Source organism: Strigops habroptila, chromosome 1 (genome assembly GCF_004027225.2).
Source record: "Strigops habroptila isolate Jane chromosome 1, bStrHab1.2.pri, whole genome shotgun sequence".
NCBI lineage: Eukaryota > Metazoa > Chordata > Aves > Psittaciformes > Psittacidae > Strigops > Strigops habroptila.
The window spans coordinates 90275380-90302903 of record NC_044277.2 but is presented as its reverse complement, the minus strand read 5'-3'; the positions used below and the strand labels follow the sequence as shown (position 1 = coordinate 90302903).

Here is a 27524-nt window from a genome sequence, read left to right as displayed (position 1 = left end):
GATCAACTGTGACCACTAGGATTCTGTTTTCTGTCTGTATTACACTTCAAGTTGACTCTATTAGAAAGAAAATGCCTCTCGGTGGACCTTTTAGAGACAATCTCTCTCTCAAAATCCTCGGATGGATGAGACAGATGAGTTTCAGAGTGAAAGGCTAAATTTTTTAATTTGGGAGAGAGATGTGCCATTTTTCTACATCATTTTTTACTTTGTACTTATGTAAATGCATACATTTGGAGGTTTTGGCTCAAGTTTCATGTTCTGTACCTGGCTGCTTGCCCCAACAAGGGGTAAAGTTCTCACTCTTTGGTGACCCAGTCTGTATGTTTCATTAATGAGGAATCTCTTTAACCAACATTTGCATTTAGTTTCCCTCTGTACATGAACATACTTATTTTACATACTTATATTGATACAAATGTCTAAATAGCATGAATATATGTAGGCTGCTGAGCACAACAATGATTAACCACTTTGGAATGATAAGAGGCAGCTGCTGATGAATGTCCAACAACTCTCATCCAAGGTCTCTTTAAAAGCACTATTATTAGAACACTTCAGCATGATGTAGGAGATGTGATCTACATCCCCCAAGCAAAGGAAGGAATTGAATTTCAGTTTCATCCAGATGAATGTTTCACCAATTTCTTGGTGTTAATATTTTATTGTTTAAAACCCTGCCACAAAAACAAGAAGCTAGAACGCGTATAAAAATGAGCCAAGATACATCTCTGTAGCTCTAACCACCACCTAGGTTTACAGCAAACCCATACTCTACGACTTTCTAGTGACAATCAAAGATTCCCTGCTCAGGAGTGACAGATTTTCAGCATTATCTGTGTTTATAAGAGCTTAAGATGGGATTCCAGATTCCGCTTAAACCGTAACTATTGCAATATCAGCTTTTAGGTGCTTACCTCCCTCTTTTGATCTAGTTCAAAACATTTCCTCTTGCCTAAATCTCATTTCCAGAGGAGAGGATATTTAACTGCCAAGGCATTCAACCACTTATTTTCATCAACTGGTACAATGAACTACCCAAGATTATTTCCCTTTCTGGCTTTGCTCGCAAGAGAAAGCAAACTGAAGAAGGGAGAAATCGATGCTACAGAACACTTAAGTATTCCCACAACATGTGTGGCAACCTGACACAGCAATGAAATAAGACCTCTGAAAAGCCAAAGTGAGTTCCCCACCTCTGGCAAGCCCTGTGGTTACAGCATCTCATATTATCATACGCATCCCAGAATAGGATAATCTGAAAGCTTGCAGAATTTGTGGGTGTTTCGTGGGTTATTTTTTTAAGGCAGAAGAACGAAAACCTAATGAACTGAAAAAGGGAGTGAGGAAATATTACATTGTCTCTGCTACTTCTTACTGCCTTGCTCTTTGTTGTCAGTGACTATGTTTCACCTTGAGTACCCAGCATAAGCGCACAGTGAGTTCTAACAGGTTATGCCTGTGTAATGCTGCTGCTGACCCCAAAATTTACCTGTGACTGGCAGCATTATATGAAGCCTGTGAGCTCTTGCAGTTGTACCTGAAGAACAAAAGAAATGCCTGACACTGTTTGGTCCTGAAGGGTTTGTTGTGAAAATCCAATTAAAAATAAAAAAAATTAAAAAAAATAAATAGACTGTAGCTGATGAGGAAGTGAAAAATTATAAAGGAAGAAGCTCTGTTACATTACTTTTACTGTCAGTTTTCCAAGCTAGTTTTTCTACTAGGAGTTAATAGCTGGTTTAAGGCCATGTTTTCTTCTACACATTTGTCTACCTTCCATTCTTTGATTCTTCATTGTACTTCCTAACCATGCTAAAACTTCCTAGGCTTCCCAAAGAATTTACCCATTTTGATTTCACCCAGGTCTGTTACGAAACACATGCCAGTGTAATTAGAACCGTTTCTACACAATGTACGCCAGTACCTAATGCAACTGCATTTAATTAAGATGGCATGGGTTATTTGCCAAGCCTTTGTCAGTTCACCTTACCTTGTCTCCATGGGAGACTCATGCTGCAGAAACTACTTGGGTTTTCAAGTGAGGTAGGGTTACATAGGAAAATAATGTCTTTTATTTTAGTCTAACAGGAAGCGGGAAAAACAACTGAGTTTTTTCAGCTTTGCTGTGTCAAAAATGGGAAACACTCCATGTTTACAGTATATATTACTAGTTTGTTCAGAATGAAGCTATGTTAACATCTGTGCTATATGGAACTTGTGGTCAGGTTGAGGTGCTTAATAGTACACTGGGAACTTTAAATATTAAAAATTAATTTAAAGAACTGTGTTTAAACTTGCTGTAGGGTTCCTGGCTCTTTCTTCAGCATTTTTGCACAGGAAGAACATGAATGTGGTAGAGGGAAAGATGAAAAAAGGGAGACGGAAAAGAAAGCAACACTTAGACAACAAAATCAAATGGTAAAAGTACACAAGAGAAAGAGCAGTTTAACACCTTTTCTCTCTCCGAGCAATTTCAACCCACTTCCTATTAGCAAAAAGAAAGTGTTTGGAGAGTTGCCAGAGGTCAGAAACCACATCTACAATCGCAGGTGGTGGTTAAGTGGAAGGATGAATACTTTTGTCCAGCTGCACCTGCTCAAAATAATAGAATCCTAGACTGGTTTGGGTTGGAAGGGACCTTAAAGCTCATCCAGTTCCAACCCCCCTGCCATGGGCAGGGACACGTTCCACTAGACCAGGTTGCTCCAAGCCCCGTCCAACCCGGCCTTGAACACTGCCAGACACGGGGCAGCCACAGCTGCTCTGGCAACCTGTGCCAACGCCTCACCACCCTCACAGGGAAGAATTCAGGCAATGCCTCATTTCTCACTTGGGTTTATGAACTCGCCTACCACAGCCCGTTAAGAGTAAGCTATCCGTAATATGGGCCAAATGCAGCAGGCGGCTGGAGGGACAGACCCTGGGAAGAAGTGCCTTGCTAAGGGCGTTTGGAGGGTGGAGGTCCCCCTTCCCCACTGTAGCGGTTAGCGCGCTGGAGCAAGTCACCCACCGCCCCAGGCCAGCTTTTACAGCGGCTGTCCGGTCACGGAACCAGGGCTGGGGCTCGGGCAGAGAAGGACCGCGGCGGCTGCGGGGAGAACCGGGTGCGGGGGGTCCCGCTGCTTCTGCTAAGGAAACACTACGTGCCTTGGGTACGCACAGCTCCGACAGCAGACCCCGCTCGGGGCAGAAGAGCCCCTCCCCCTCGGGGGCTGCTTTTCACCCCACCTGCGCCCGGAGCCGCCCCTGGCGGACCGCGACACTGCCTCAGCGCTAGGCGATACCACCTCATGTGGTGGGGCAGCGGCGGAGGGGGGTTGCTGAGGAGTGGTACGCTCCTCCCCAGGCTGCGCTCCCAAAGGAATCCGCCTCCTGCGCGTGCGCTTTCTCTGCCCGCTTCCCCGCCCCCCGCGCTAAGTGGGACAGACGAGGCGTCTCCCTGGTGCATGCGCAGTGGGCGCGGGCGCTCAGTGTCAGACGGGATGGAGGAGATGGCGGAGCCCGGGGCCGCCCGCACCGGCGTTGGGGCGGCGGCGATGGCGGCGGGCGACAGCGAGAGGAGCGGCGGCGCCGCCGCAGGGGAGACCGCCGCCGCCGCGTCGTCACTGCCGTGCTCCCCTTCGGCGGCCGTTGGGGGCGAGGGCGGCGCGGCGAAGCCGCTGAGCGCGGCGGAGTACGCGCGGCGGGTGCACCAGTGGCTGTGGGACTCGTACTGCGGGTACCTCAGCTGGCAGAGCTGCCTGCCCGCGCTCCTCGCCGCCGCCGCGCCCGCCGCTGGCCCCGCTCGTGTCGCCGCGCCGCCGCCCCCCGCCTCCCCGCTGCCGGGGGCCGCCGCCTACTACAGCCCCTTCTACTTCTTCGCCCCTGTGCCTGCCCACACGGCCACCGCCGCGCCGGGGCCCCGCACCGCCGCTGCCGCCGCCGCCCCTGCTTGGCCGGGAGCGGCGGGCAGGTTGCCCCCCGTGCCCAGGGCGGCCTCCAGCAGCGCCGCCAGCGCCAGCGGCAGCAGCGCCGCCGGGGAGACGGCGCGGCCGGCAGGTGAGTGCGGGCCGGGGCCTGTCTGGGTCGCTTCGCGTGGGGAGAAAGGGAACGGCCGGCCTGGTCCTCGACACCCGTGGGGAGGCGGCCCCGGCCCCCGGTTGTCCACCGCCCGCCTGGCACGGTAGGCCCGGGGCTGGGAGCGGAGGCGCCCGTCCCCTTCCTTTCCTCCCCTCCTGTGCTGCCGTCTTGCGCCGCCCGCGGCCCCTTCGCTGCAGCTCCAGGGGAGAAGGGGGCGGGGGGGGAGAGGTGGCAGCGTTGGGGGTCGCTGCGCTTCTGTGGGCTGCGGAGCTGAGAATGTCGCTGTGCCTGGTGAAAGGTGGCAGCCCCAACACCGAGTTCGTGAACTTAATCCATAAACGGGTTTGGGAGGGTTGGCTTGAGTGTACAGCCTGTAACTTTAGTGCTTGTAAGGTGTTTCTATGGATGGGAAGTTTATTCTTTCCAGCGAAACTTGTTCTTGTGGTCACAGACTTAATGCATCTTGCTTTATAAGTAGCCTGTTTGGATGATGAAATCTAGGTTTCCAGTTTTAGTGGGCTCTTGGTACTCAAAGTCATTTAATAAAATTGAAGCAGAAAAATAAATACGCTTATACTGAACAAGGTAGTGGCAGGACCTGAGATAAACAAAAGTCTGTTACTGCTATAAATGCTGAAGACAACGCGTAGCAGTGCTTCTGTTTATAGCTTTTCGAGGATAGGACAGGACCTGCTCTGATCGCACCACAGATAAAGTCTGGACCACAAACATTTCTTCAAGGAGCTCCTAGGTGACATTCCCTGAACGTTTGGTAGCACCTTGAGTGGTAGAAAACGGTAGAGCAGGGCACTGCTGAAGGACATTGGAGAAAAGCCAGGTCTCCTTTCTTTCTGCAGGGCAAAGTGCAGCATTGCTGATCTGTAACGTTTTTGTAAGTACAGTGGCTGGGTGTTTTTTATTTTTTATTGCTTTTTCTTTCTTTTGAAGGGAATCTGGCTTCTAAACTTGCCTTTTTTTTTATGTGGTTGTGAGCAAATGTTGTTTAAACAAGGTTATAGCACAACGTGTTTTCTTTAATTGTGCTCCGATTCTGAGTTACAGATTGCTTATAAACAGATATTGCCAGTCATTGAAAAAGAGGATACAGACAACAGCTAGACTGAAATGATTCTTGGGGTTTTACCTAGTTCTTCAGGAACCAATTCCACATATTAGAGGTAATTTCGGGGATGAGTAGCATTGCATGCTGCTGAACATGGTTATTCTGGATGCTGCGTACTGTTGCAACACCTTAAGGGAGCTCTGTAGGTGGTATCACCTACAATACAATACAATTATACACAATGTATATATACAAGTGATACAATACAATTATAAATAAAGATTGCTGTGCTGGTGCTTTGGCTCCGGATTGCAGATGGATGTGTCTGGAACAGATAAAACGATTACAGCTCCTTCTCTTCTGCTGCAGATTATTGCCTGCGCAGCAGGCCCTGCAGGGCAGGTCACAGCCCCAACCCAACACCACTGCAGTTCACAGCCTCGTGTGCTTATGTAAGCTGAAATAGCGACAGCTTATTTTACTGTTGCAGGTTTTAAACTCGGATGTCAGAAAGTGGGATCGGTAACTGCCTCTTCCAGTTTGATCTGCCAGCAGGTGCCTGTCAGAGCACCAGTATTAACAGCACTCTGGGCAGTAGCAGGCTTCTTGTGGATGTTGATTGTGATTTAAGACGCTGCCTCCCTTTGCCCTTCCCTGCTTACTGCAGGAGATTATTGCTCTTCTGCTGGGAGCAGCAGGGCAAAAAGCGCGTCCAAGCCTCAGCTGCCCTGTGCTGACTGGTGCAAACCTGACTTTATTAGTAGCTTAATGTAATAACTGAGACTTTGAGCAGAGATGGAAGCACGTAGCGTTTGGCTGTCCCTGCCGTACAAATAGTAACCCCTGGCAAAATAGTGGGTTTCTCATACAAGGAACATCTCAAATCACTGCAGTGGAAATCTGCCAGAGTCTTAAGGATTGCCAAGGATTCTTACTGTAGTGGAGTCCAACATAATTTGAATACTTCTTTTTCTTATCCCCACTGAACTTCTTCCTTATTCAGTCATTGAATCTAATATATTGACATGAAACTGTGCCACTAACTTCAACAAACTTGCTGCTTTTAACGGAGCACAAGAATGCTTTTATGTGGTGCCGTGTGCTCAAGCTGGAATGGGAAGACTGGCTGTGCTCCCTTCTGCCTTAGTTGAAGAGTCCTTAATTAGTATTTAACTGACAACTTGGACATACTTCAACAATGTGAATTGAATCCGTTTTGGTATTACATATGTAACAGTCGTGCTACTTGATAGTATTGATGCAGAGCTATAAGTGAAACAGGTATGAAACAAATATATATGTGAAATATCTATTGATTTGGATATATAACAACCAAGGTATGTTAAATAAGAACTCGCTCTTACCTAATTACTGCTTGCTTATACTTACTCCAGTTCAAAAGTGCCCAAGTGCCCTGGACTTTCAGCTTTGCTTGCATAGCTTGTGAGGCCACGACTGGCAGTATCAGTCTCAGCAGTTGCACTGTGGAGGCTTGTTCTTCTCAGCAGTTGCACTGTGGAGGCTTGTTCTAAGTGAAATTTGATCATGCTTTTTGAGATTGAAGGAAGGAACGATTTTGTTTCCTTCTTTCCTGTCCCTGTGTGTGTGGGTGGCATTCTCAGAAACACTAACAAACCCAGCCACTATTTTCCACAGGTTACCTCTAGTAGGATTTGAGTATTTCTAAATGAAGTTTTGATGTGGGTCCTTGCTGGTTTCATGCAAGAGTTATGTTTGTCCTTTGGGAAATAGATGGGTAGATGGGTCCAGGTGAAGTTATTTTGCAATGCTATTCCTTGGAAACTTTCTAAGATCCTTTTTAAGGTTTTCTTCATTTTAATCACTGGAGACAGCATTAGCAACAAATGCTTATAACTGTGAGTTTGAGTCCATTTGCACTTGGCCAATGAAATAGAAGAAGTGTGTTCCATTTTCTGGCTCAGGGTAGGGCAGCATGTTGTGTTTTATTAGAATCAGTAGTGTGTAGGTATGTTTATGGCAACTATGACTAATATTTTCACCTGCTCCTGGATCTGACTGGAGGCAGATTAGGCTGTTATGCTTTCAGAGAGCTGATACTCAGCACATATGGAAGCCTTGCTGCTGAGCGATAGAAAACTTGTGGTACATCTAAGACCTAATTTTTCTTTTATCTGAATTCTCATATTTACTGAAATCTGTTCTCTATGAGGCTGAGCTAAGCAAAAGAACACAAGAGTTGATGCATCTTCAGTGTACTCCGGTTCTGTAGAGGGGGTAGGATTTTGCCTGTAGTCCTGATTATGAGAGGAGCCAGCATTCTGAAAGAGTTTCGTTTGAGAAGGTTCTTATAACTCGATATAAACAATTCAGATCATTTGTTGTTCATGCACCTTCAGAAGTTTTCTCGAAGATGATGTGAGCTGAGATCAAGGTCTTGATTATGTTCTTGCAGTGAGGGTAATGTGAAATGTTCTTTAGATGATTATGTTAACTTTGTGTTAGTGCAGTAAAACGTGGGTAATGTTGACTGTTTCTGTTACAGGTCGGGAGTTCATCATCCCCTCGTTGGCACACAGGTTCATAGCAGAGATGGTGGATTTCTTTATTCTGTTCTTCATAAAGGCAACCATTGTTTTAAGTATTATGCACCTCAGTGGAATAAAGTAAGTTGAACAATTTAAAGCTTTGGTGTATATAGCTTTTAAGCTATTCATGCTCTTTGGCGTGTCATGATGTGTGTATGGGGTGCTTGTGCAATTGATGGCACTTAATAACTGTCAGAAGTTGAGGAAAAAGCACCACTGGGTTGTCCTTTTAAATGCTTCCTGGTTTGGGGTCAGCTGATGGAAACAAAGAATTTGTAGAGGTGTCTTCATAGGCTCACAAGCTCCTTACCACAGATAGGTCAGACTTGACTTACATACTGACTTTTGTGGGGCAACAGCAAGATTTTTAAGATGTCCTTTAAAAGTGTGAAAGAAAAAACATAGACAAATATAAACTTGGCTTTGGGGTTTTTTTTAACAGTCTTTAAAAATGTACTGGGATCTGGCTGGGATGGAGTTAATTTTCTTCAGAGCATCTCCTGTGGTGCTGTGCTTTAGATTTGGGACCAAAACAGGGCTAACTCACAACAAAAAAAAAAATTCAGATCCTGCGGGTCAGCTATGGATGTACTTCTAAAATACAGCCCGAGTGCTTGGAATGCTGCCCTGCTGTGCTCCTGACTGGGCATAAGTTGGGCCGCTTAAAGTACAATTGGGCACCGAGGGTATCAATTACATACTAGACTGAATGAGTCTTAATTTACATTTTTATACTCAGAGGTAAGCATTTACCTCAAAGGCTGTTTCTCTTTTATCTGCGGCTTTAACTGTAGGTATCTTATTTTGCACCTCATTTAGTTCCTCTGCTTTGGTGTAATCAAATATTTTCTTCTGATTAAGAGACAAGAGCTTGGGGTAGGCAGCAGTTCCATTACTCTCAGTTCTGTTTAGTTAGCAAAACCTCCAACTCTAACCTGGCAGTTTATATTTCTCTTTTCAGTAGCTTAGTCATACAAAGTGGAATAGTGGAAAGATGGGGAATATGTGTTCGTGTAAAGTAGTGAAAGTAATCGAAAGAGGGGGAATCATCTTAAATTACAATATATTCAATATCGCTACTTTTTACAGAGCCAGTAAGTTGCTTACAGATAACTTCAGAGAACCATTGTCTGTGTTTGTGTTTGGTTGGGTCTGTCTTGGCTTGTGAGATGTGGTGTGCTTGAGCTTAGACTGAGGAGTTGTCCTGAAAAAAGAAGTCCTCACAGGCTCAAGATAGAGACTTCAGGCCAAGGTTGTGTTGAAGGGAAATGCAGGTTGTACCGCACTGTTGTCTTAATTCCTTATCCTTTTTGATCCATAAGTCTGAATAAAGAGGAAGGCAAGTAATACAAATCTAGATGGACTGTTTTGAAGTGGGACTGCGCATTTTCTGTGTGAGTAGCAATTCTCATTTAGGTGTGTGAGTGCAAAGTTCTTGCCTAAACACATGGCGCCAGTGCGTCCACTCTCTGTATCAGATAAGAATGTTAAGTCTGTAGAGTTTATCTTGTGAAAATAAGGAATTGACTCAGAATCAATGCTTTGCATAGCTTTGTTAGGGTAAAGAACTGAAGGTTTCAATTGCTTTAAGTTAAAAACTTCCTCTTGCGTGCCAAGGTGCCCACCTCTGGGAGAGTACAGTGAGCAACAGACTGCTGAGAATGAGAAACACTGATCATGTGAGGGAGGATGGGTCTCCCTTGCTTGCTTAGGGAGACTTGCAACTTCTCCCTTGCCTTTATGGAGTGCTGCCTTTTTCCTTAAGAGTTCTTGTAAGGGAGACTTTGCTGCCTTCCATTTATACTGAGTTAGATGATCGCACACTGAACCTCTCGTTTGTCTCCCAAGAAATGTGAGAGTTCCCAGAACAATTCTCCAGCTCGCTACCCAGGGACACCAGCGTGCAACAGTGGCAATAAAGAACGAGCTTTTCGTAATGGGATAGACCAAACAAACCAGGCAGCAGCAGCTCAGGAGGAGACAGTGTTCTGAATTTTAATGGCTTGTTTAGCATCAGACAGGCCAAGGAGCTTTTGTTCTTTACTAATACCAAAGCTGAAGCAGTGAGTTCTAGTATTAAAGGGGTACTGTTGGTACTGGGAGAAGGATGGTTTTAAAGTTTGGTCTTATTTTGTACAGGGACATCTCCAAATTTGCCATGCATTACATCATAGAAGAAATAGATGAGGATACATCCATGGAGGATTTGCAGAAGATGATGGTAGTAGCTCTCATCTACAGGTTATTAGTCTGCTTCTATGAGGTAACTACTCATGAACATTAACTTTTATAATTCAGAGTTGTCAGTTGTGAATAAATGTTGAAAAAAAATCTATCCCCATTGGCCTATAATCTTCTTTACAGTATTCCAGATTATGTTGAAGCTCGAGACATTCCCATAGTTTTGAGGATAACCAAGTTTGCTAGACCAATCGGAATGACTTCTCTTTTCCAGATAATCTGTATTTGGGGAGCAGGTGGAGCAACCCCAGGGAAGTTCTTGCTCGGACTGCGAGTTGTGACATGTGATACGTCTGTACTTATTGCGCCCAGCCGTGTGCTTGTCATTCCATCTTCAAATGTCAGCATGACAACGTAAGTGCTCCTACCTCAGTCACATTCCTTTCAGGTTAATAGTGTGGGAAGTGTGTCATTTGGAAGGAAATACGCCATTTCCTTGGGGTTGGTTATTGCAAGAGCTATTGTTAGATTCTGTGATCTAAAAATAAGATAGCAATTATTCAATCACATTAATACTTTTCAGGTCAGGTGGTAAAATCTCTAAATTCTGAAGGGTTTTTTTTCTTGTATTTGCTGTGCAAAACTGAGACACTAAACTTGAAAGTAAACTACTAATACAAGCAGAAAAGTGAAAATAAGGCACTGAATGTTTTATTCTCATTTCAGGTCCACAATACGAGCTTTGATCAAGAATTTCTCTATTGCTTCATTTTTCCCTGCGTTCATTACACTGCTGTTTTTCCAGCATAACCGAACAGCCTATGATATTGTAGCAGGAACTATTGTGGTAAGACGAAATGGAGTCAGATGATACCAAACGATGAGTTTTCCAGACTGGTTTTGAACATCCCCTCCCACCCCAGTAAACTAAGACCTACCCCAAAACTGAAATCGAGGCGTCTGTCAATCTTTTGACCAAATTAAATGGGAACTGATTCAGAAGCTAAAGAAAATGTTTTGCTCCGGTGTGATGCCAGCAGCTACCTTTAAAGTATTGGAGTTTTCGTACATGCCAAAGAATTTTGGGAGAAACAATATGTATTCAATCTGGGAGTATTAACCTCTGACTGATGAGGAAGCACGTGGCTGTATTAACTGCAGGAAGGAGCTGTTCTGTTCATCGGCCTGTGGAAGGCAGATAACTAGAAATACTCCAACTTAAAAGAAATGTCGCTCCTACAGTTTCGGATGTTGGCAGGTAACTAGAAATTCCAAGCAGTTGCCCAAGTCATATGATAAGCTCTGAGGGGAAGAGAACTGCAGTATTAGACAGCAAAACATACTAATTAAATTGCTGTGTGTGTAGAGAGTAGTGGTTATCATGTCCCTTCTTACTGCATCACAGATCATATTCCCTCACCTCTTTAAGTATTTCACCAGAACATTGATGTGAAGAGATTTTTGCATGATTGTCTCAAGCATTGTCACTTATTTCACATGTCAAAGCTAATAAAGAGGTGAAATAAGAGCTGCTTTTACTCTGGGAAGCATATGTTACACTGCAGTGTTAGTGAATCAGTGCGTGTAAATAATTTTGGAGCTATGTACAGATGATGCTAATGAAAGGTAACTCTTCTGCTTCTATTTGGAGTGAAAGCACTGGCCTATTTCTTGCATATAATACCAAGCAAAACCACTGAGCGTGTTTCGGGAGCATGCAGAAAACATTAACTGAAATGTGTTATGGGTGTAAATCTCTGGAAGTACATCTACTGGTTATTTTCACTTTTTAATTCTGGCTAATTGTTTGTATATTCAGAATAACTTAAACACTGAATAAAGAAGCCTAATATTTTGCATGGTTATGTAGCTTTGGTAATCTGTTTATTCTTATGTTATTAGTATCTTGGGAAAGGAATATAAGCAGTAATGTTGATGTGCTATTAAAATTTGAGTAAGAGTTTGGAATTCTTCTAGTCTAGTTTTTGTGTGTTCCTCAGGCATAACCTGCCACTCAGTGGCTGAAGTTCTCACTCTACTTTTTGGTTTTGGACAGTGGTTGGTTGACAACAGAAATATTTGAGAGCTTCTCTCTTGTCTTCAGGTGAAATAACTTAATCAGCAACATGTCAATGTTCTGGAGTGTTTAGCTGGATGAGCAGTGGTGTTCTGTGTATAAACATAATGTTCCGTGTATGCAGCTGACCTTCATTTACAGTGGTGTTTCAGGACCAGATCCACTGCTTAGTAGTGGAACTTAATCAGGTACTATTTGTGTCAAAATACCTCATTGTTTTGACAGTTACTGTTGGTTTACACTAATAATTTATTGCCAAAAATAAGACTTTGGCCTCTTAAATGTACCACTAGCTTCAGAGCAATGTTACTGACCTGCATCACTGAGATAAAGTAATAGGTGGCAACATGCAGGCATGATCAAGCACCCTGCTGAAGTGGCTGCACCACCCAAGGTGATGATGTTTAGCTGAAACACAACTTCAGCAACACCACTCAGGTGTTCTCTCGAAAAATTGCACTGCTGACTTAAGCATTGGTGTGACAAGTGCAGGCACAGCAATCGGCCTCACAGTGGCTACTGAAGTCCCCTCTAGGCTGAGATTTGCCTATTTACAATTCCAGGATGAATACTAGAACTGTTGTTCTATTTACCATAGCAGTGCCCTAGAAATTAGGATTCAAGATGGGGGGAGGAAGGGGAAAAAGCAACACTGGTGGCTAAAAACTTTACTGTTCCCACTTCAGGTATAAGGGACCGTATCTCTTACCGTGCAGGAAACTAGCCCCCCGCCCCTTCCACAGCAGGTAAAGAAAAAATGGGAGAGCCTGCCCATGGCAATATGTACACATTATGCTGTTGTAAATGCGACGCAAGTTGCACTGAAGATGCAACTTTTTTCTGGTTGTAGGACAAATCCTTGGCAGGTGATAGAGCTAAGGAAAAAATCAAATTGTAGCATTTTTCAGATTTAGACATCTGGAAATACATAATTGCTCACACTGAAGCTCCAGCAGCAGGATGTGACTGCCTCAGCAGCAGCTCATGTGTCCGGTTGCCAAATATTTTCTATTTCTAAAAGTAATGGTTGGAGCTCTACACATGAAAACAGAACTCAGATGACCCTTGTCAGGCCTAGTTTGTGGTTAGAAAAGGATCTCATTTGGTAACACAGGCACCTGTACTTGAACAGTGCTGAGCAGCAAGGGGCAGAAGTGCCAGCAAACCCCCAGCACTGCCTCAGAAGGCACTGAAGACATACACAGTTATTATGCAGGTCCTTTCAGTTCTAGCTTTAGCAAGCGAGCTGTTTCTCAACAATAAACCAAATGCTGTGGCTTAATACAAGAAGTTCAACTGTGGAAAACCCCCTAATGACTCACTGACAATTGGGTGTCTTTTTCCTTCTTCAGTTAGAATGGTGGGGAATGTTGGTAACATTCGCTTCTTAAAACGAATAAATAAGTAGCTCCATAAAAACTAAGTGCAGCCAGACAGCTGACAAGCTTGGAGCCAACACTAAAACTCCTTCCAAACAGGAAACCTCTGACTAATTTAAGATCCCTTAAAATCAGTGTCACTGTCAAAAAGCAGAGGTTGGAGAAAGCGTGTGCCATTGCTCAGGTGGAGCCAAGCATCTCAAGACAGTTACAGCTGCAGCTGCTGTTAGAGAGTTAAAAACTGCCAGACAATATTTCATAGTTTTTATTGATGGCATTTATCCCATGGTTTAACATGTTAATTATACTGTAATAAACATGGCTTTAATATTAAACTTTTCCTTATTATCCAAAGTCACCACAGTCCATTTCAGTAAATATAAAAATATATACTTAATACTTTGTACAATACTGGTTTTTGGTCCAAACAAAAATGGATCAGAAAAGCCAATAAACTTACTTTAAGAATTCCCAATTTTAAAGATTTTCTAAATGGATTTAGGCAACTTTGAATAATGGGATTTACATAAAATCTGAGACAATACTAAACAAAAATGGCCGTAACACACAAAATTAAAATTTCCATTTCACAGATCTGTTATGCCAAAAAAGTACATAGAGAAACAAAATCGTATTTACACATGTTTCATAATAAAATAACAAAGGCGAGACAGGTGATAAAGGGCTGTAAGAATGAAAATATAGAAATAGCATATAATTATTAAATGAAGAACTACAGATCTAACAAGTCCTTAGCATGGATCATCCTTTAATCAATCTTCCTCTATCAGAAAATTTTAGTGCACAATACACCCAAACTCACTCACTTCACACATACACCGGCACAAACTCAGCATAGAAATCATTCGTTATCAACATTCTCTACTCTATACAGCATCCCTCGCTGATATAATTACAATGTCGAGGCGTCAGTAAACGCAGATGAGCGCACATAGTGGTGCAGATGAAGAGGTATTGTACAAGCCATTCACTGTGCAGGCTCTACTCACGGCTACAGCCAGACCATGCCGAGTCAGTGAAAGAAGGAACTTGCTGGAGTCTAAAATAGTTTTGCTCGAGAACGGCCCTGTTGCCAACTCTATTCGTTACCAAAAAAAAACCTAACTGGGGAGAAGGGAGGGAAGGAAAGGGCAGCAGAGTTCTATATTCCTCTAGGCAGATCTGTCTTCAGCTAACCCAGCATGAGGTACGATCCCAACAACTGAACAATGCAGGGTAGTAGCTGCTTCGGAACTTGCTTTACCGATCGGGCGGTTATTTTCTACGTCTAACTGCAGTCTTTATCTTCCGACCAGAAACTGAAGATCCAGAGGCAGAGAAAATGTTTTTCCCGTTAGTCCTATCAAAAGAAATTAGTAGTTCAGAGTTTAGGACAGGGTAGCTGAAAACTCAGTAGCAGCACTGAGCAGATATTCCAGAACAACCGTTTCATAGTCTTGTCTCCCTTGTTAGCAGCTGGCAACAAATGGCTTATGATGAACAGGAGGAAGAGAGTTCCAGAAACCAAAGCCAATTAAATCTCTTATTCAGAAGGTAGGCAGCAGCGTAAGGGCTAGATACAGACTTTACCTTTCAACAAGACAGTTACACATATGTTGCTGCCTGTGTGATATTTCTGACTGCTGGGCTCTTTTCAAGATAGCGCTGCTCAGTGAGCTGATGTGGCTACTACAAGGAAGGATGCCCAAGCTTGGTCTCAGACTCCAGGGTTCATCTGAACACCTCATGATTTACAGCAGCAGAGGCTGAACGCTGGCCACCGCTATTACCCAAAGCTCAAGTGAAATTGTGTACGGTCTCTTACCCCACTGTAAAAGCTGGAGGCTGGCTGAACGAAAATCCTGACGAGCCAGAAGGCTGTGCCGGTGCTGCTGGTGCAGGAGGATTCGCAACAAAAGTAAATACTCCTGGGCTATTTGGGAAGTTGAAACTAGAACTATTACTTCCAAACTGGAATACAGAACCTGGCAAGATGGGGTGGAAACAGAAGGGAGAAAGAAAGTTGAAATGGGAGTTCACCCTTTCCAGCAAAATCCTCACGTTCTTCCCGCTATCTCAAATCAGTATTTTTTACAGGTTGCTCCCGATGACAAAGTTGGGGCAGGGGGTGCCCCAGAAGTGCCCCATCACTGCAGGAACGGCACATAGAAGAATAAATCTATTTTATTAGAGAACCTTAAAGCGATTCTTCAAGTAGCACTGCTGGCACACTGATTGATTGCTGACTTCTGTACAACCGTTACATTTAGACCTGTGCATACTGAAGCTTATTCATGAAGTCTTAAATTATAGCATGAAATCGTCTAGATCTATATTTCAGTAAACTTTCTTGTGTTCATGCAGTCCGTGCTGGGACTCCCCTTCATTTAATGTGCTAACACTGCAGCTCATCTTAAAAATACCCGTAAAATTCCTACCATCAAAGTAACTGATAAGCACCACAAGAGAATCCAGGGGGATTTTTATCTTTCAACTGCTACCTGATTAAGGGAAGGCTGAGTGATACGGTGTGCCAACTAATGTACTTGTTAGTACAACAGAATCAGTTCCTTATAATGGAGACTATTTTGCAGAACTTCTGAAAGGAAAAAAAGAGGCTTTTCCCTTCAAGTTTTTGACATGACGGTATCAAATACATACACTCTGACAGTGGGGTTTTCTTTTTGAATAATTACTAGTGTGGAACAGGGCTTTCTTACACTTCAATTGTAAGGATCACTCTGCCCCGTTCCCAAAAAAGAACTTTATTTAAAGTCTTAACCTGCAAGTGCTTAAAAATGATCCCGACCATATTCTTACACAACAAAGCCCCAATCCAAATAAATTGTGAAAGCCTGTTAATGAAGTCAGATAACTAAGAACTACTTTAACAAATCCAAAACCAATAATTTTGTGGTGCTTCTGCCAATCTTAGCAGTGAGCACTCCACGGCTCTCAACATTTCCTTTTAATCACTAGATTTCTCAGGAAACAAAACCCAGTATTTAATGGTTGGGTTGCGACCTCTCTATCTGCTAAGTCTCTTGTGGGGAAGGCTTCCTGTGGAGCTGGCGTGCCTGTGGCACATCCTGCACAGCCAACAGTGAGTCACAAATGACTTAACTCCGCACCCATTATTTTTACAGAGGGTAATTCTTACACTTAAGTACATGCACAAGGCAGAAGTCTTCTTTCTCCATATAATTTAAGATGCTCTTCATGAAAAACCAAGTAAAATATAGCATGTTTGAGACCAGAACGGAAGAGAGCGGTCGGCACTCACCAGCACTGGGGGTACCAGAGCCAAACCCCGGCTGCTGCGCCACTTGCTGTCCGAACACAGAGGGCTGAGTGCTGCTCGTCACGGAGCCGAAGGCAGGAGGAGCAGGCTGAGTGCCAGCTGAAAACAACGTTGTCGACAGGGATCCAAAACTTGGAGCGCTTGGCTGGCTGGACCCTTGGCTCTGACCAAATGCTGGTGGCTGACTGGTGCCAAATGCTGGGCCGGCAGCCAGCGCTGGAGGCCCAGAGCCAAATGGAAACGAAGAGGATGACCCTGGGGGAGCAGAAGAGGAACGTCAGTATGTGCTTTTATCTTCTCCCCCAAGAATCAATCTAAAATCAAAGGTTCTAAGACCCCATGGTCTGGTAACTGAGCACTCATCTGAATTTCAAACTAATTGTGTGAGTATATAAACCAAATACTGCCTCAGCCACCACAGGAATCAAACCTCTTTTGTAAGTAACATGAGAAACACCATGTTTACCAGATTCAGACATAATCAAATCTCAAACACACAGGCTGTCTCGCCTCAGATTACTGTGTTAACATTCATGTTCTGGAAATAGATTCCTACAGATAGTACATTTTAATTTGTATTCACTAAAAGCTGTTTACATCACAGACAAAGAATATTCATTCAAATTGTATTTTTCAAACACATAAAATACAGCTCCTGATTTCCCAGAATCAGAATATCAATCTTTCTTGTCAGCAACTGCACCCCTCCCTGGCCACGTGTTTATCATTATCAACTTTGCAGGCTAAATCAAGCTTGCAGTGATCTCTCTGTACTCAAAACCTTGGTCTAGCAGAGTAATTCCCTATGTAACATCAACAACCAGCTCATTTGTTTAGCTGCTTCTGTTCTGCATGGCCAGCAGAAATAACGAAACGAAAATACATGACTGAACAGCGTCTGTGAATGTACACAGCAGATCTGCAGTGCAAAAGGGACATTTTCAATAGCATGTTAATGCAATTTAAGCAGCCTTCATGCAACAGAAAATACCCTCTATCACACCCTATCTTGGAATGGCTGACTGCTTTTCTTCCCAAGACGACGGACAGATATGCCAGAGAGAGACTCTTCACCAGAAACTGTAGTGATAGGACAAGGGGCAAACTTGAACAGGGGAGATTTAGGTTAGATGTAAGGAATAAGTTCTTTACTGTGAGAGGCTGCCCAGAGAAGCTGTGGCTGCCCCATCCCTGGCAGTGTTCAAGGCCAGGTTGCATGGGGCTTGGAGCAACCTGGTCCAGGTGACGTGTCCCTGCCCAAGGCAGGGTGGTTGGAACTGGATGATCTTAAGGTCCTTTCCAACCCAAACCATTCTGTGATTCTATGAAAAGTTAATATAGGCTTCTGCATTAAAAAAATAAATATCCTTTGTGAAGATGTTTGAAATGCAGTGTCACCTAATAACAAAATGACACTGCAAGTTACTGATTTGTAAGCAGCTTAAATTGATCTGCTGGGTATTATAATTTAGGACTGTTTTCTCTCTGTTCTGATATACAAAAAAGCATGCAAATTTAATTTCTGTAAATTACAAGGTTAAGCAACCAGATCAAACTAGATGAAGTCTCTTCTTCACAGATTCAATCTTATTTCCCACATACAGCTAGGCTAGCAGGAAGGAACACTAGCAGATGATTTAGTCTTGTGTCATACTGCTAAATTCATGCAGTGGGGCAACGAACATAAAACGTGAAGAAACTGTAGACTCTCATCTGTCTTCTCTAAATTACTACAAGATTAACAAGCACTGGCCATAAAGCATATTGGAAATCAATCCCTCAGCAGCAGCAACTGCATGTAGGGGTAATGTGTTTATGTACACTTGTGAAAGAAGGATTTTGCCAGTCTTGACATTATTTACAACAGTTGAGAGGTTTAGGTATGGGAGAGAAACATAGGGGAAGTTGTAATTCATTGACTTCTAACTGTAAGTGCTGAAATGAAAGAAACTATCATTCTTATGGTGAAAAGTTCCTACACAAATTGAAATCCAGTAAAGGGTTGTCCTTTGCATAAAGCAATACTGCTGCCAGTTCATTCCTAAGCTGTATTCCACAGACTGTGAAAAACTGAGCCCCAATTTATATTGTTGAATGCAAATACTGAGTATTTTTTTCTACTCCCATGCATTTGGCCTACACATTCTCCAAAGTAAAATATTAGTGAAACAGTATTTCCTTGGTCCACTATGTCATGGCACAAATGAGAAGAGCATCTATATAAAACATACCTGTTGAACTCGATGTGGTTGTGGCTCCGAAGGTGAAGCCTGAATTTGCTGCATTGGTACTGGTGGCTCCCGAGCCAAACAGAAATGAAGTAAGACCTGTGCCAGTGCTGGAAGATGTAGTTGCTGGTTTGTTTTCTTGAGAGAAGCCAAATGACTGAGAGGCTGCAGATTCTGAAGAATTGCCAAAAACAGAGCTGCTCACAGTGTTGCTGGGTTGTCCAAACACGAAGGGAGCGGGAACCAGCTGAGGATTCAAGGAGGAGATGGCGCTGCCGAACACACTGCTGCTATTGGCTGAAGTGGTGGGTACGACTGTGCTGGAGGAACTAGAGCTCAAGAAGCTGAAGGATGGCTTTGCTGCTCCTTGATCTGAAAGGAGGAACAGTACATAAATCACCACAGAAATGCCAAATGAAGTACAGCAAACAGACTCCTGTTTCAGTCACTGTACAAGAGCAATCCTGAATGAAGCCTCAACTACTGTCTCAGCTATTACTGCTTACATAAGACCCAGATTCAATGTGCTGATTGCTGCCATCCACAATTAAAAGAATGAAAGAATTGTGAAGAACAAGGACTCCACTGTAGTCTAGGCTTCACTGGTTACAAACACTAAGCATGTGCTGTCATTACCTGAACCAGTCAGTATTAACCAGTACTTCTGAACTCTTCAAGCAAGAATATTCCAGATGTTTTTAGAACACCATCATCAATCCCCTGTAACAGTTTTATGGCTTTGCTCAATGGAGTATTGAAAAACACAATGATGCAGTTTCATTTGTAGTTTGTTTGAAAATACAGCCCTGTGCCTACAGGTTTAATCGAGGCAAAGCTTCCCATCCTCCAGCCTAGCTCTTCCAAGCACAAGCTCATTGTACTTTAGCACCTGAAAGACCTGCTTTTAGGAGCAACAGAAAACAACCTGCCATGAAGACCATTGTTACGAAGTCCTGAGTGCAGTTTTACACACTTAAAATAGAGCTGCCTTTTAAAAAGCTAGTCATTCGTCAGCTTCCCCTAAGCTGCTGGTCCAATTCACATTATTAATTTGTGATCTTGTTTTCAACTTCCCACTATCTTTTTTCCCCAGCAGTTATGGCCCCTTTTCATCTATGCCATTTTCAAGGGACTACCCCATTCTTAAGAATGCTTGTTAAAATTGCCTTTTTGCACAAGGTGCTTCATCAAATTCCCACAACTAAACCAAACTCCAGAACTTTGCCTGGCAGGAAAAACAACCCAATCCAAACCACACACCACCACCTCCCCTCCCACAAAGGCCACAGTCCTCAAATCACTGTAAGAATACTGCGATTAAAATCAGCATAACCTTATGTATTGCTTTTATTCAGGGTTACTCACTGATATCCTTTTCTATATCACTTCAGAAATAAGAAACTAATTCTGTTCTCTAAAACACAGTTGCCCAGTCATGCAAATGGAATTTAACAACCAGAATTTTTCCCACACAGTTGATCATCACTGAAGAACTTTAATCCTCCACTGCAGACTTTCAGCAAATTAAAGGAATACAAAACTGTGTAACATCTATGAAGTGACCTTTATACCTCTGTAGCAGTAGAGAAACTGCAGTTTACACCCCATAGCGTAGCAGCAAGTATATGGGAGTAAGATATTCCCCCTCTCATTCCCTTTCACTATGAAAAACAACACTAGTATGAGGCCTCCATACTGCACCACTCCATACATTTTATCACCAGCTGAGCTAGTACTACAGAGACAATACAACTTCTGTGCTCATACAAGAAGCAATGCAGGTTCCTTAAGTTGTGGCTTTTTTTTTGCCTAAACCTAGTGTTAAAACTCATTGAAGCCTAAAAAGGAATTGCTACATATTGTCTACACATCAACAACCAGAACTAAAGACAGGCTGCAGGTACTAATTAAGCCTTTTCTAAAGCTCTAATACATGACATATAATCAAGTCCCACAGATTTTGTCCAGTATGGCCTCAGAGGTATTATATGATGGACACGAGTAGACAAGCAAAGTCAAAAGATGTTCTACTTACCTGAAGTACTGGTTTGTGCCCCAAATGCAAAAGATGGCTTTGCCTGCTCACTTTCCTTCTCTGATGGTTTAACAAAACTAAAATTGAATATAGGTTTTGCCGTGCTCTCCTCTTTGGTATGCTCAGCCGTCCCAGCTGAAAAGATAGGTTGTGTCTTTAACTCTTCATTGTCAGCTTTCTTTCCAAATGCTAGTGGAGCAGCAGGAACGAGAGAGTCCTGTTTCTCTTCTGTCCTTCCCAAAACAAACTGTGAGGCAGGTGCAGACTCCACACTGCCAAAAGAGAATCCTCCCTTTGCTGGAAGCGTTTCATCCTTTTTCTCATCTGACTTCTTAAATGCAAAAGCAGGTGATGCTACCTCCTTTTCCGCCACAGTTCCAAAAGCGAAGCCACTGACCCCGGTTTTATTCTCATTGGTAGCTATGGAAGAAGTAGAACTTGTGCCAAAACCAAAGCCTCCCAAAACTGGTTCCTCTTTCTTTTCCTGCTGTCCCAGGCTCGCTGTCCCGAACTGAAATGTTGAAGGAGCCTGATTGCTTGTAGATGGAAGTCCAAAAGTAAAACTATTACTTTTACTTTCTTTTTTACTGTCTTCTGATTTAGAGTCTGAGGAAGAAACTCCAAATTTGAAGCCCCCTGAACCAGTAGGAAACTTAAATCCTCCAGTCACAGTGTTGGAGGATGCAGATTCTGATGCAATGCCGAACTTGAAGCTCTCTTGTTCTCCAAACTTAAAATTTCCTGTGCTACTTATTGTATGAGAAGATTCAGAGGAGGATGACGGGACACCGAATGTAAATGATGGCACTGCAGCATTTGTGGACACAGCAGCAGTACCAAAGCCTGCAGAAATATGCAATAATGTCAAGTTCACAATAAAAGATATAATACATGTAGGCTTTAGCTACATGGCTTGGAATATAGTCCTGAACTTCTCAGGGTCAAAACAGTTTAAAAAACCCAAACAACACCAACCGAACAAATAAACCCCCAAACCACAAAACAAATAAAACTCCACACTTCCACTCTACATACACCCTTTTGCAATGGTAGTCTTCTGTCCACCACCTGGCTTTGAAAAGTATGCTGCTAAATTCTTTGAAAGAGCATGCTTTTAGCCTAAACTCCAAATGAACAACACATAAGGCTTGCACAGAACAACTATGCCATTAACACAGCCTTTTCGCTAAAAAGCATCATCTTTTTCTGGCAAAGGGTGGAAACACAGGCATATTACCTGACTTAAGCAATATTCCTAGACAAAAAATGAACAATTTTGCTGTACCTCAAAGGAAAAATAACTGCACTTAAACCAATCCACACAAAAAAAATCCCACCAACAAAACCACCCAAAAAACACCCCACAAAAAAAACCCCAAAACAACCACCACACATATACACAAAAAAAACCCAAAAAACAAACCCAGAAAACCTAAAGAAAAAAATAAACTGCAGAACGTGCCTTTTCAAACTTTATTTATTTCATTAAGTATTACCTTTGAGCTCTACTTTGGTGCCTGGCTTTGCACTTTCACAAGCTACACATTTTGTGGCTTCTGCTTTGTTTTGGACCAAGCAGACCTCACAATCCCAGCTTCCTTCAGGCTTCTTGAACTTGTCTAAATCCAGAAATCCTCCAGATCCTCCAGAAGCAGCAGAAAATGCAGGAACACTGCTACTGGTCACAGGCACTGAACTCCCTGAGAAATAAGCAAGATAGTTAATAATGGTGCTTACATGATAAAAGCGAACATGAACTTTTAAAGAAACTCTTAAATGCTCACTAAACCACAAAGCGGACAAGCATAGCAGTAAAACACCATCAAACTATGAATCAAACTACAAGTTCATTTCAGTCAGACTTGATCAGAGACTGTAAACAGTAGAAACATCTAGATTCTTTTTTATAATCTATATATGATTTTAAGCACAAATTTAACCAATGGTATTTAAACAGCAACTGCAGTTCATGTAACACCACAGCCTGTTTCAGATGTAAATTAAAAGGCACTGTATTCAACTAAAACTACTGAAAGAACTTCTGGTGGCATAAATAACCTGTAGTCGAAGTTAGCAACTGCTCAAATTAATGAGCACTGTCAAGGGATGCAAAGCTGAGAATTTACCAGAATGATTCATCACCAAATCCCAGAAACAGATACGTTCAAAACTACACTGTGACAAAAAAAACCCAAAACAAAACAGAGAGGAACTCAAAGCTTCCAAACCCACAATTCTGTGCTCACTACACAAGCTACACTGTGTTCAACACCAGCAGAAACCTCCATATAGAGGCCTGAAACACAACACTTGCCGTCTGATTTTTCTCCCCTGTAAAGGAAGAGATGTCGCTTGATGCTGCACCCCAACAGAAAACTTCAGCTCCGTAAGTGTGAGGAGTGAAGTGGACATCCAGAAGGCACAAAAGTATCACATAATTGTCATGGTCACCTACAGTTTTAAACAACTGAGGGTGGCATTTAAGCGAGAGGCAGAACACAATGTCTCAAATTCAAAACAGTAAAGACAGGAACTGGTCTTCTCTTCCACAGCAGATCCAGAGGATTTTTATCCTTTCATTTTACTTGCCTCACTCACCCCCTTGACAGATGTAGAACTGTGCAGTTTTCTGCACCATCATGGTCATGGCAAACCCTCGCATCTCCAAAATTTCTCCTTGCAATGGCTATAGTCTCAGGCAAAAGTGCCTGCTGATCACACTCTGAGGCTGCTAGTCCATGAGAATAAGCTCCCTCTGAAATGCATTATCTTATCTGAAGAAATTCTACTTCTACTGTACAGGATAATTACAAAAGCAGGATCTAGTCCCTCAGAGATTCCCCCAACCCCGGATATATTTGCAAAGGTGTTTGTTTAATAGTATATTAAATGATGTTAAGAAAGTTAACAGTAAAATATTTTTTTGTGTGCTTTAAAAACAACAAACTCACCACTCAAAATCAATTACGGTGACATATAATGGGAAGCAACCCAGCGCTGCACTGAACAAGGCACCCACTTCCCCATGGTCAGAAAGGACCTTGACCTTCCAGAACAAGGTCACCCACGTTCTGGAAGGCTACCACTGCCCTTCACAGGCATAGCTCAACATAGGGTTTTGTTTTAGCTTAAGACAACTAGTTAAAGACTACACTGTCTTGAAACCTGTCTTCATATCTGTCTGCTCAACTACACACAAATGCCAAGTGGAGGCATTTTTAGCTATGTTCTGTAAACATTGTTTCTATTTACTTTTGAAAGAGAGAAAGACCCTGTAATTTTTAACTATCTATAGAGTTCGCATTTTTCCCTAATGAAAACGAGTAAATAGGTTTTAAGTTAACTAAGGTATCCAGTTTAGTCATCGTTCCTCATTACTGCAAAGCAGGGTGTATTTGCTTCAATTCAGCTCTGCACTAATACAGTTCACAATCACTTCAATTCATGTGACAGGCTGGAATCTGGGCTGCGACCTCAAAAGTGCCTGTAACCATTCCTGCAGCCAGTCACTAATCCATCCTGCTGGCTTACAGCCATGCTGCTGAAAGTATTTTTAATATGCAACATATTTTATTCTGTTAAGAATGCAGAGAAGCTGAAACTGGAACAACAGAAAAGAGAACAACGCACCTGGTTTCTCTGACTGACAAGCTACACATTTGCTGTCTTCTGCCTTATTTGATACAAGGCACACCGCACAGTCCCAAGAACCTTTTGGCTTCTTAAATTTGTCTCCAAACCCCAGAGTGACTGTTGTGTCAGTGCTGCTGGAGGAGGATGTCACTGTCACCGCGTTGTCTGTGACTGCTGGCAATGTCAGGGCAGGCATTACTCCTGTTCCGGGCTTTGGTGTCTCACATGCTATACATTTTGTAGCTTCAGGTTTGTTCTGGACCAGACAGGTATCACAATCCCATGTGTTGGGTGCTGTTTTAAATTTGTCTTCAAAGCCCAATGTCCCCGCTGTAGGAACTGCTGCCTTAGAGGCAACACATTGACTTGAGCTTATTGTCTGTTTCGTACTCTCAATTGTTGACACTTTAGCAGCTTCACATGTTACACATTTGCTATCCGTGGTTTTGTTTTGCAGACATGGGTCATACGTGTCAGACTGCCAAAATGAGGATGCTTGTTTAGAGGTGTCTTTACCTGCAGAAAAACTACTTATTGCAGGCCTTGTATAGACCACTGTGCTTGTAACAGGCTGCGCAGATGGAGGGGAGTGTGTTTTCACAGAGGTAAAGCCTAGTGAAAAAATAAACAGGAAGAGACCTTATTGATAAAGCAGTACCCTCACTACATGTAAGCTACTTAAAATCTAGATGACAGAAGCTTAAACCAAGTGCCAATCGTTACAACTTCACATTCTGATTAAATACAAGAGGAAGTCCCTGGAAACCTTATGTAAAGGGATGAAATTTCATATGCTGCACTGGGACACAACAGAACATTTATTTAAAGCTCGATTTAAATCTTCATTTCCAAGAAAGTTTTAAATACAAACCTTCACTGGTAGATACAAGTGTGAATTAACAGTACTGAAAGCTGACTGTCCATAACGGACTACCAATTTAAGACACCATGCCCAATTGAATCAAGTTTCTAATGCTATTTCTGCCATAGCAGCTGACTCACATTTACTCTAGTAGCAGCGCAGCAGTTGGTACTTGGAGCAGCAATCAACATGGTATCTCCCCACAGATACTGAGTATTAATTAACAAAAATGAAGACAACACAACAATTGTTGTCTATAATCTTTGCTCAAAACGCACCAGACATAGGCCAAATCCTTACTTAAAGGTGCCAATTTTAACAGAAAGCAATAACCAGCAATATGGAAATGCTAAAGAAAACGCTATGGCAATGCATCTTAAATAGCAGCATGAATTCTTCTAAAGCTAAAATTAAGATTTTTTTAAATTTATTTATTATGTTGTTGGTTTGGGGCTTTTTTATATCAGAAGTGGAATCTTTGAACAGTGAATTTAGAACCTGCTTCTCTTAAACTGATAAAGAAAATGAACATCACTTCACGCATAGGTCTTTCCTACGCGCACAATGTATTTTCTCTCACTTAGCTCTTTCAATATAAAAAGGCACTGCCTTCTTAAGCACATAGATTTGTCACTTCACAAAAAATGTCTTGGTGCAACTCAAGGCTCACGGGAAAAGATCAAATGCAATAAAATCCTTTTTCTTATAACAAAAAACATCATCTATATACACACACTTTACTAAGCAGTTGAAAACAACTGCAATTACTTACAAGTAAGAATTAGAATAGGGTTTCTAAAGTGAAACAGCCCACTTCACTTAAAAATTACATTTAAATCCATAGTAACTGTTATCATTTAAGGCCAAAATATTTACAACTTTTAAAACATCTTTAGGAATGAAACCATCCTTACTATTCTAATTTCCAGAGATGGTGGAGGTTGGAGAGGAATGTTTGTAAAGCATTTTACAAACGTTTCCTTTCAAATTCCATAATGTATATTTATTTACAATGAAACACTGATTATTTGGCTAATTCATTTTATACTTCATTTACAATTGCATCCAAACACATAAAGAACAAGTAATGCATCTGGTTTGAAGTTGCAGTTGTCCTTTCTGCAATAAAAGCCACTTTGAATAGAAAAGGAGATCAACTTTAAGAGATGCAGAGTTTAACATAATGCTCTCCTGTGTTTGTATTTATGGCTAATACTGCATTAACTGTGACAAAGTGGGGTTTGTTGTGGTAGTGGGTTTAAAAATCAATGCAGTTATATGCTAGCATATATTTGCATTGCAGTATCTTACATATCTTTTTGCAATATCTCTTTAAAAAGAGTTCATAATCTCACCAGGGCTTTTTAGAATGTCTAACACACTTCCTTCCTTTAAGACCTTTGCAGGTTTGGAGGGGCCATCGTATTCTTCTTTTTCCTTCTTATTGCTGGTGCTGTTTACAGTGGCGGTATCTTTAAAAACAACAGAAAAAACACCTTTCACAAAGAAATCCACTTAAAATATATTCACATTTGCTAGAAACATGACTTTACAAGTTTCATGCCTCCTCTATAAGAATCTTAACAATTCTACCTTGTTTACAACAGTTTATAATTACGATTTGGTTAAAAGCAGATGTGTCACTGAAAACACACTTTGCCTGTAATTGTTTATATGCTCAGAAAGGATAGAATTACTATCTAACATACAAAAGGAGAAAATCAGCACTTCAGATCTCAAATGCTAAAATTTCAGACCCTTACCTAGAGTAAGGAAGGATGTCACTGGTGTATCACTGGATCCAGAACGCTCTGCTGATTTTGCAACAGGATCACTAAATGTAAACCCAATCTGCTATGAGAGAGAGACATTTTTTTCAGATTCTGAAACTAAAGAAACTTTAATCAAGTTTCACACACAAACAATAACCTGAAATCCACTCTTCAAACCTTTGGTATACATGCTGGATGACATAAGAACATATAAGACATATAAGAACATACAACATAGAACACACAAGAACACATAACATTATAGGACAGAAACCTATATATTTGTTTTCCCCATTATCAGGGCGAACTTTGCTTTTCTGTTCTGCAATATTCTACTAAAGCTTTGTGAAAAAGTTGAGCTTGC

General features: G+C 42.2%; 2 protein-coding genes across 9 annotated transcripts in view; one reads left to right on the top strand and one right to left on the bottom strand.

The window, feature by feature from the left end:
- The first annotated feature begins 3433 nt into the window (after nt 1–3433).
- Nucleotides 3434–11847, top strand: FAM8A1 (family with sequence similarity 8 member A1). Its single transcript, XM_030506323.1, has 5 exons — nt 3434–4041; nt 7650–7770; nt 9832–9955; nt 10148–10287; nt 10600–11847. Exons 1-5 carry the CDS (start codon nt 3450–3452, stop codon nt 10742–10744), a joined length of 1122 nt encoding a protein of 373 aa, XP_030362183.1. The 5' UTR covers nt 3434–3449; the 3' UTR covers nt 10745–11847.
- A 1732-nt stretch (nt 11848–13579) lies between these two features.
- The window catches only part of NUP153 (nucleoporin 153), a 45855-nt gene continuing 31910 nt past the window's right edge, over nt 13580–27524 (bottom strand). For 5 of the 8 annotated variants that reach the window (XM_030506264.1, XM_030506254.2, XM_030506272.2 and 2 more), the window contains exons 14-22: nt 27152–27242; nt 26744–26860; nt 24524–25138; nt 22390–22593; nt 20894–21736; nt 18862–19230; nt 16613–16885; nt 15155–15314; nt 13580–14689 (exon numbers count right to left, since the gene is read on the bottom strand). In XM_030506264.1, coding sequence (XP_030362124.1) covers nt 14605–14689; nt 15155–15314; nt 16613–16885; nt 18862–19230; nt 20894–21736; nt 22390–22593; nt 24524–25138; nt 26744–26860; nt 27152–27242 — 2757 coding nt within the window. In that variant the 3' untranslated portion in view covers nt 13580–14604. The remainder of the gene's footprint in view (nt 14690–15154; nt 15315–16612; nt 16886–18861; nt 19231–20893; nt 21737–22389; nt 22594–24523; nt 25139–26743; nt 26861–27151; nt 27243–27524) is intronic. The other 3 variants (XM_030506280.1, XM_030506273.1, XM_030506300.2) reach the window with 2 other exon arrangements.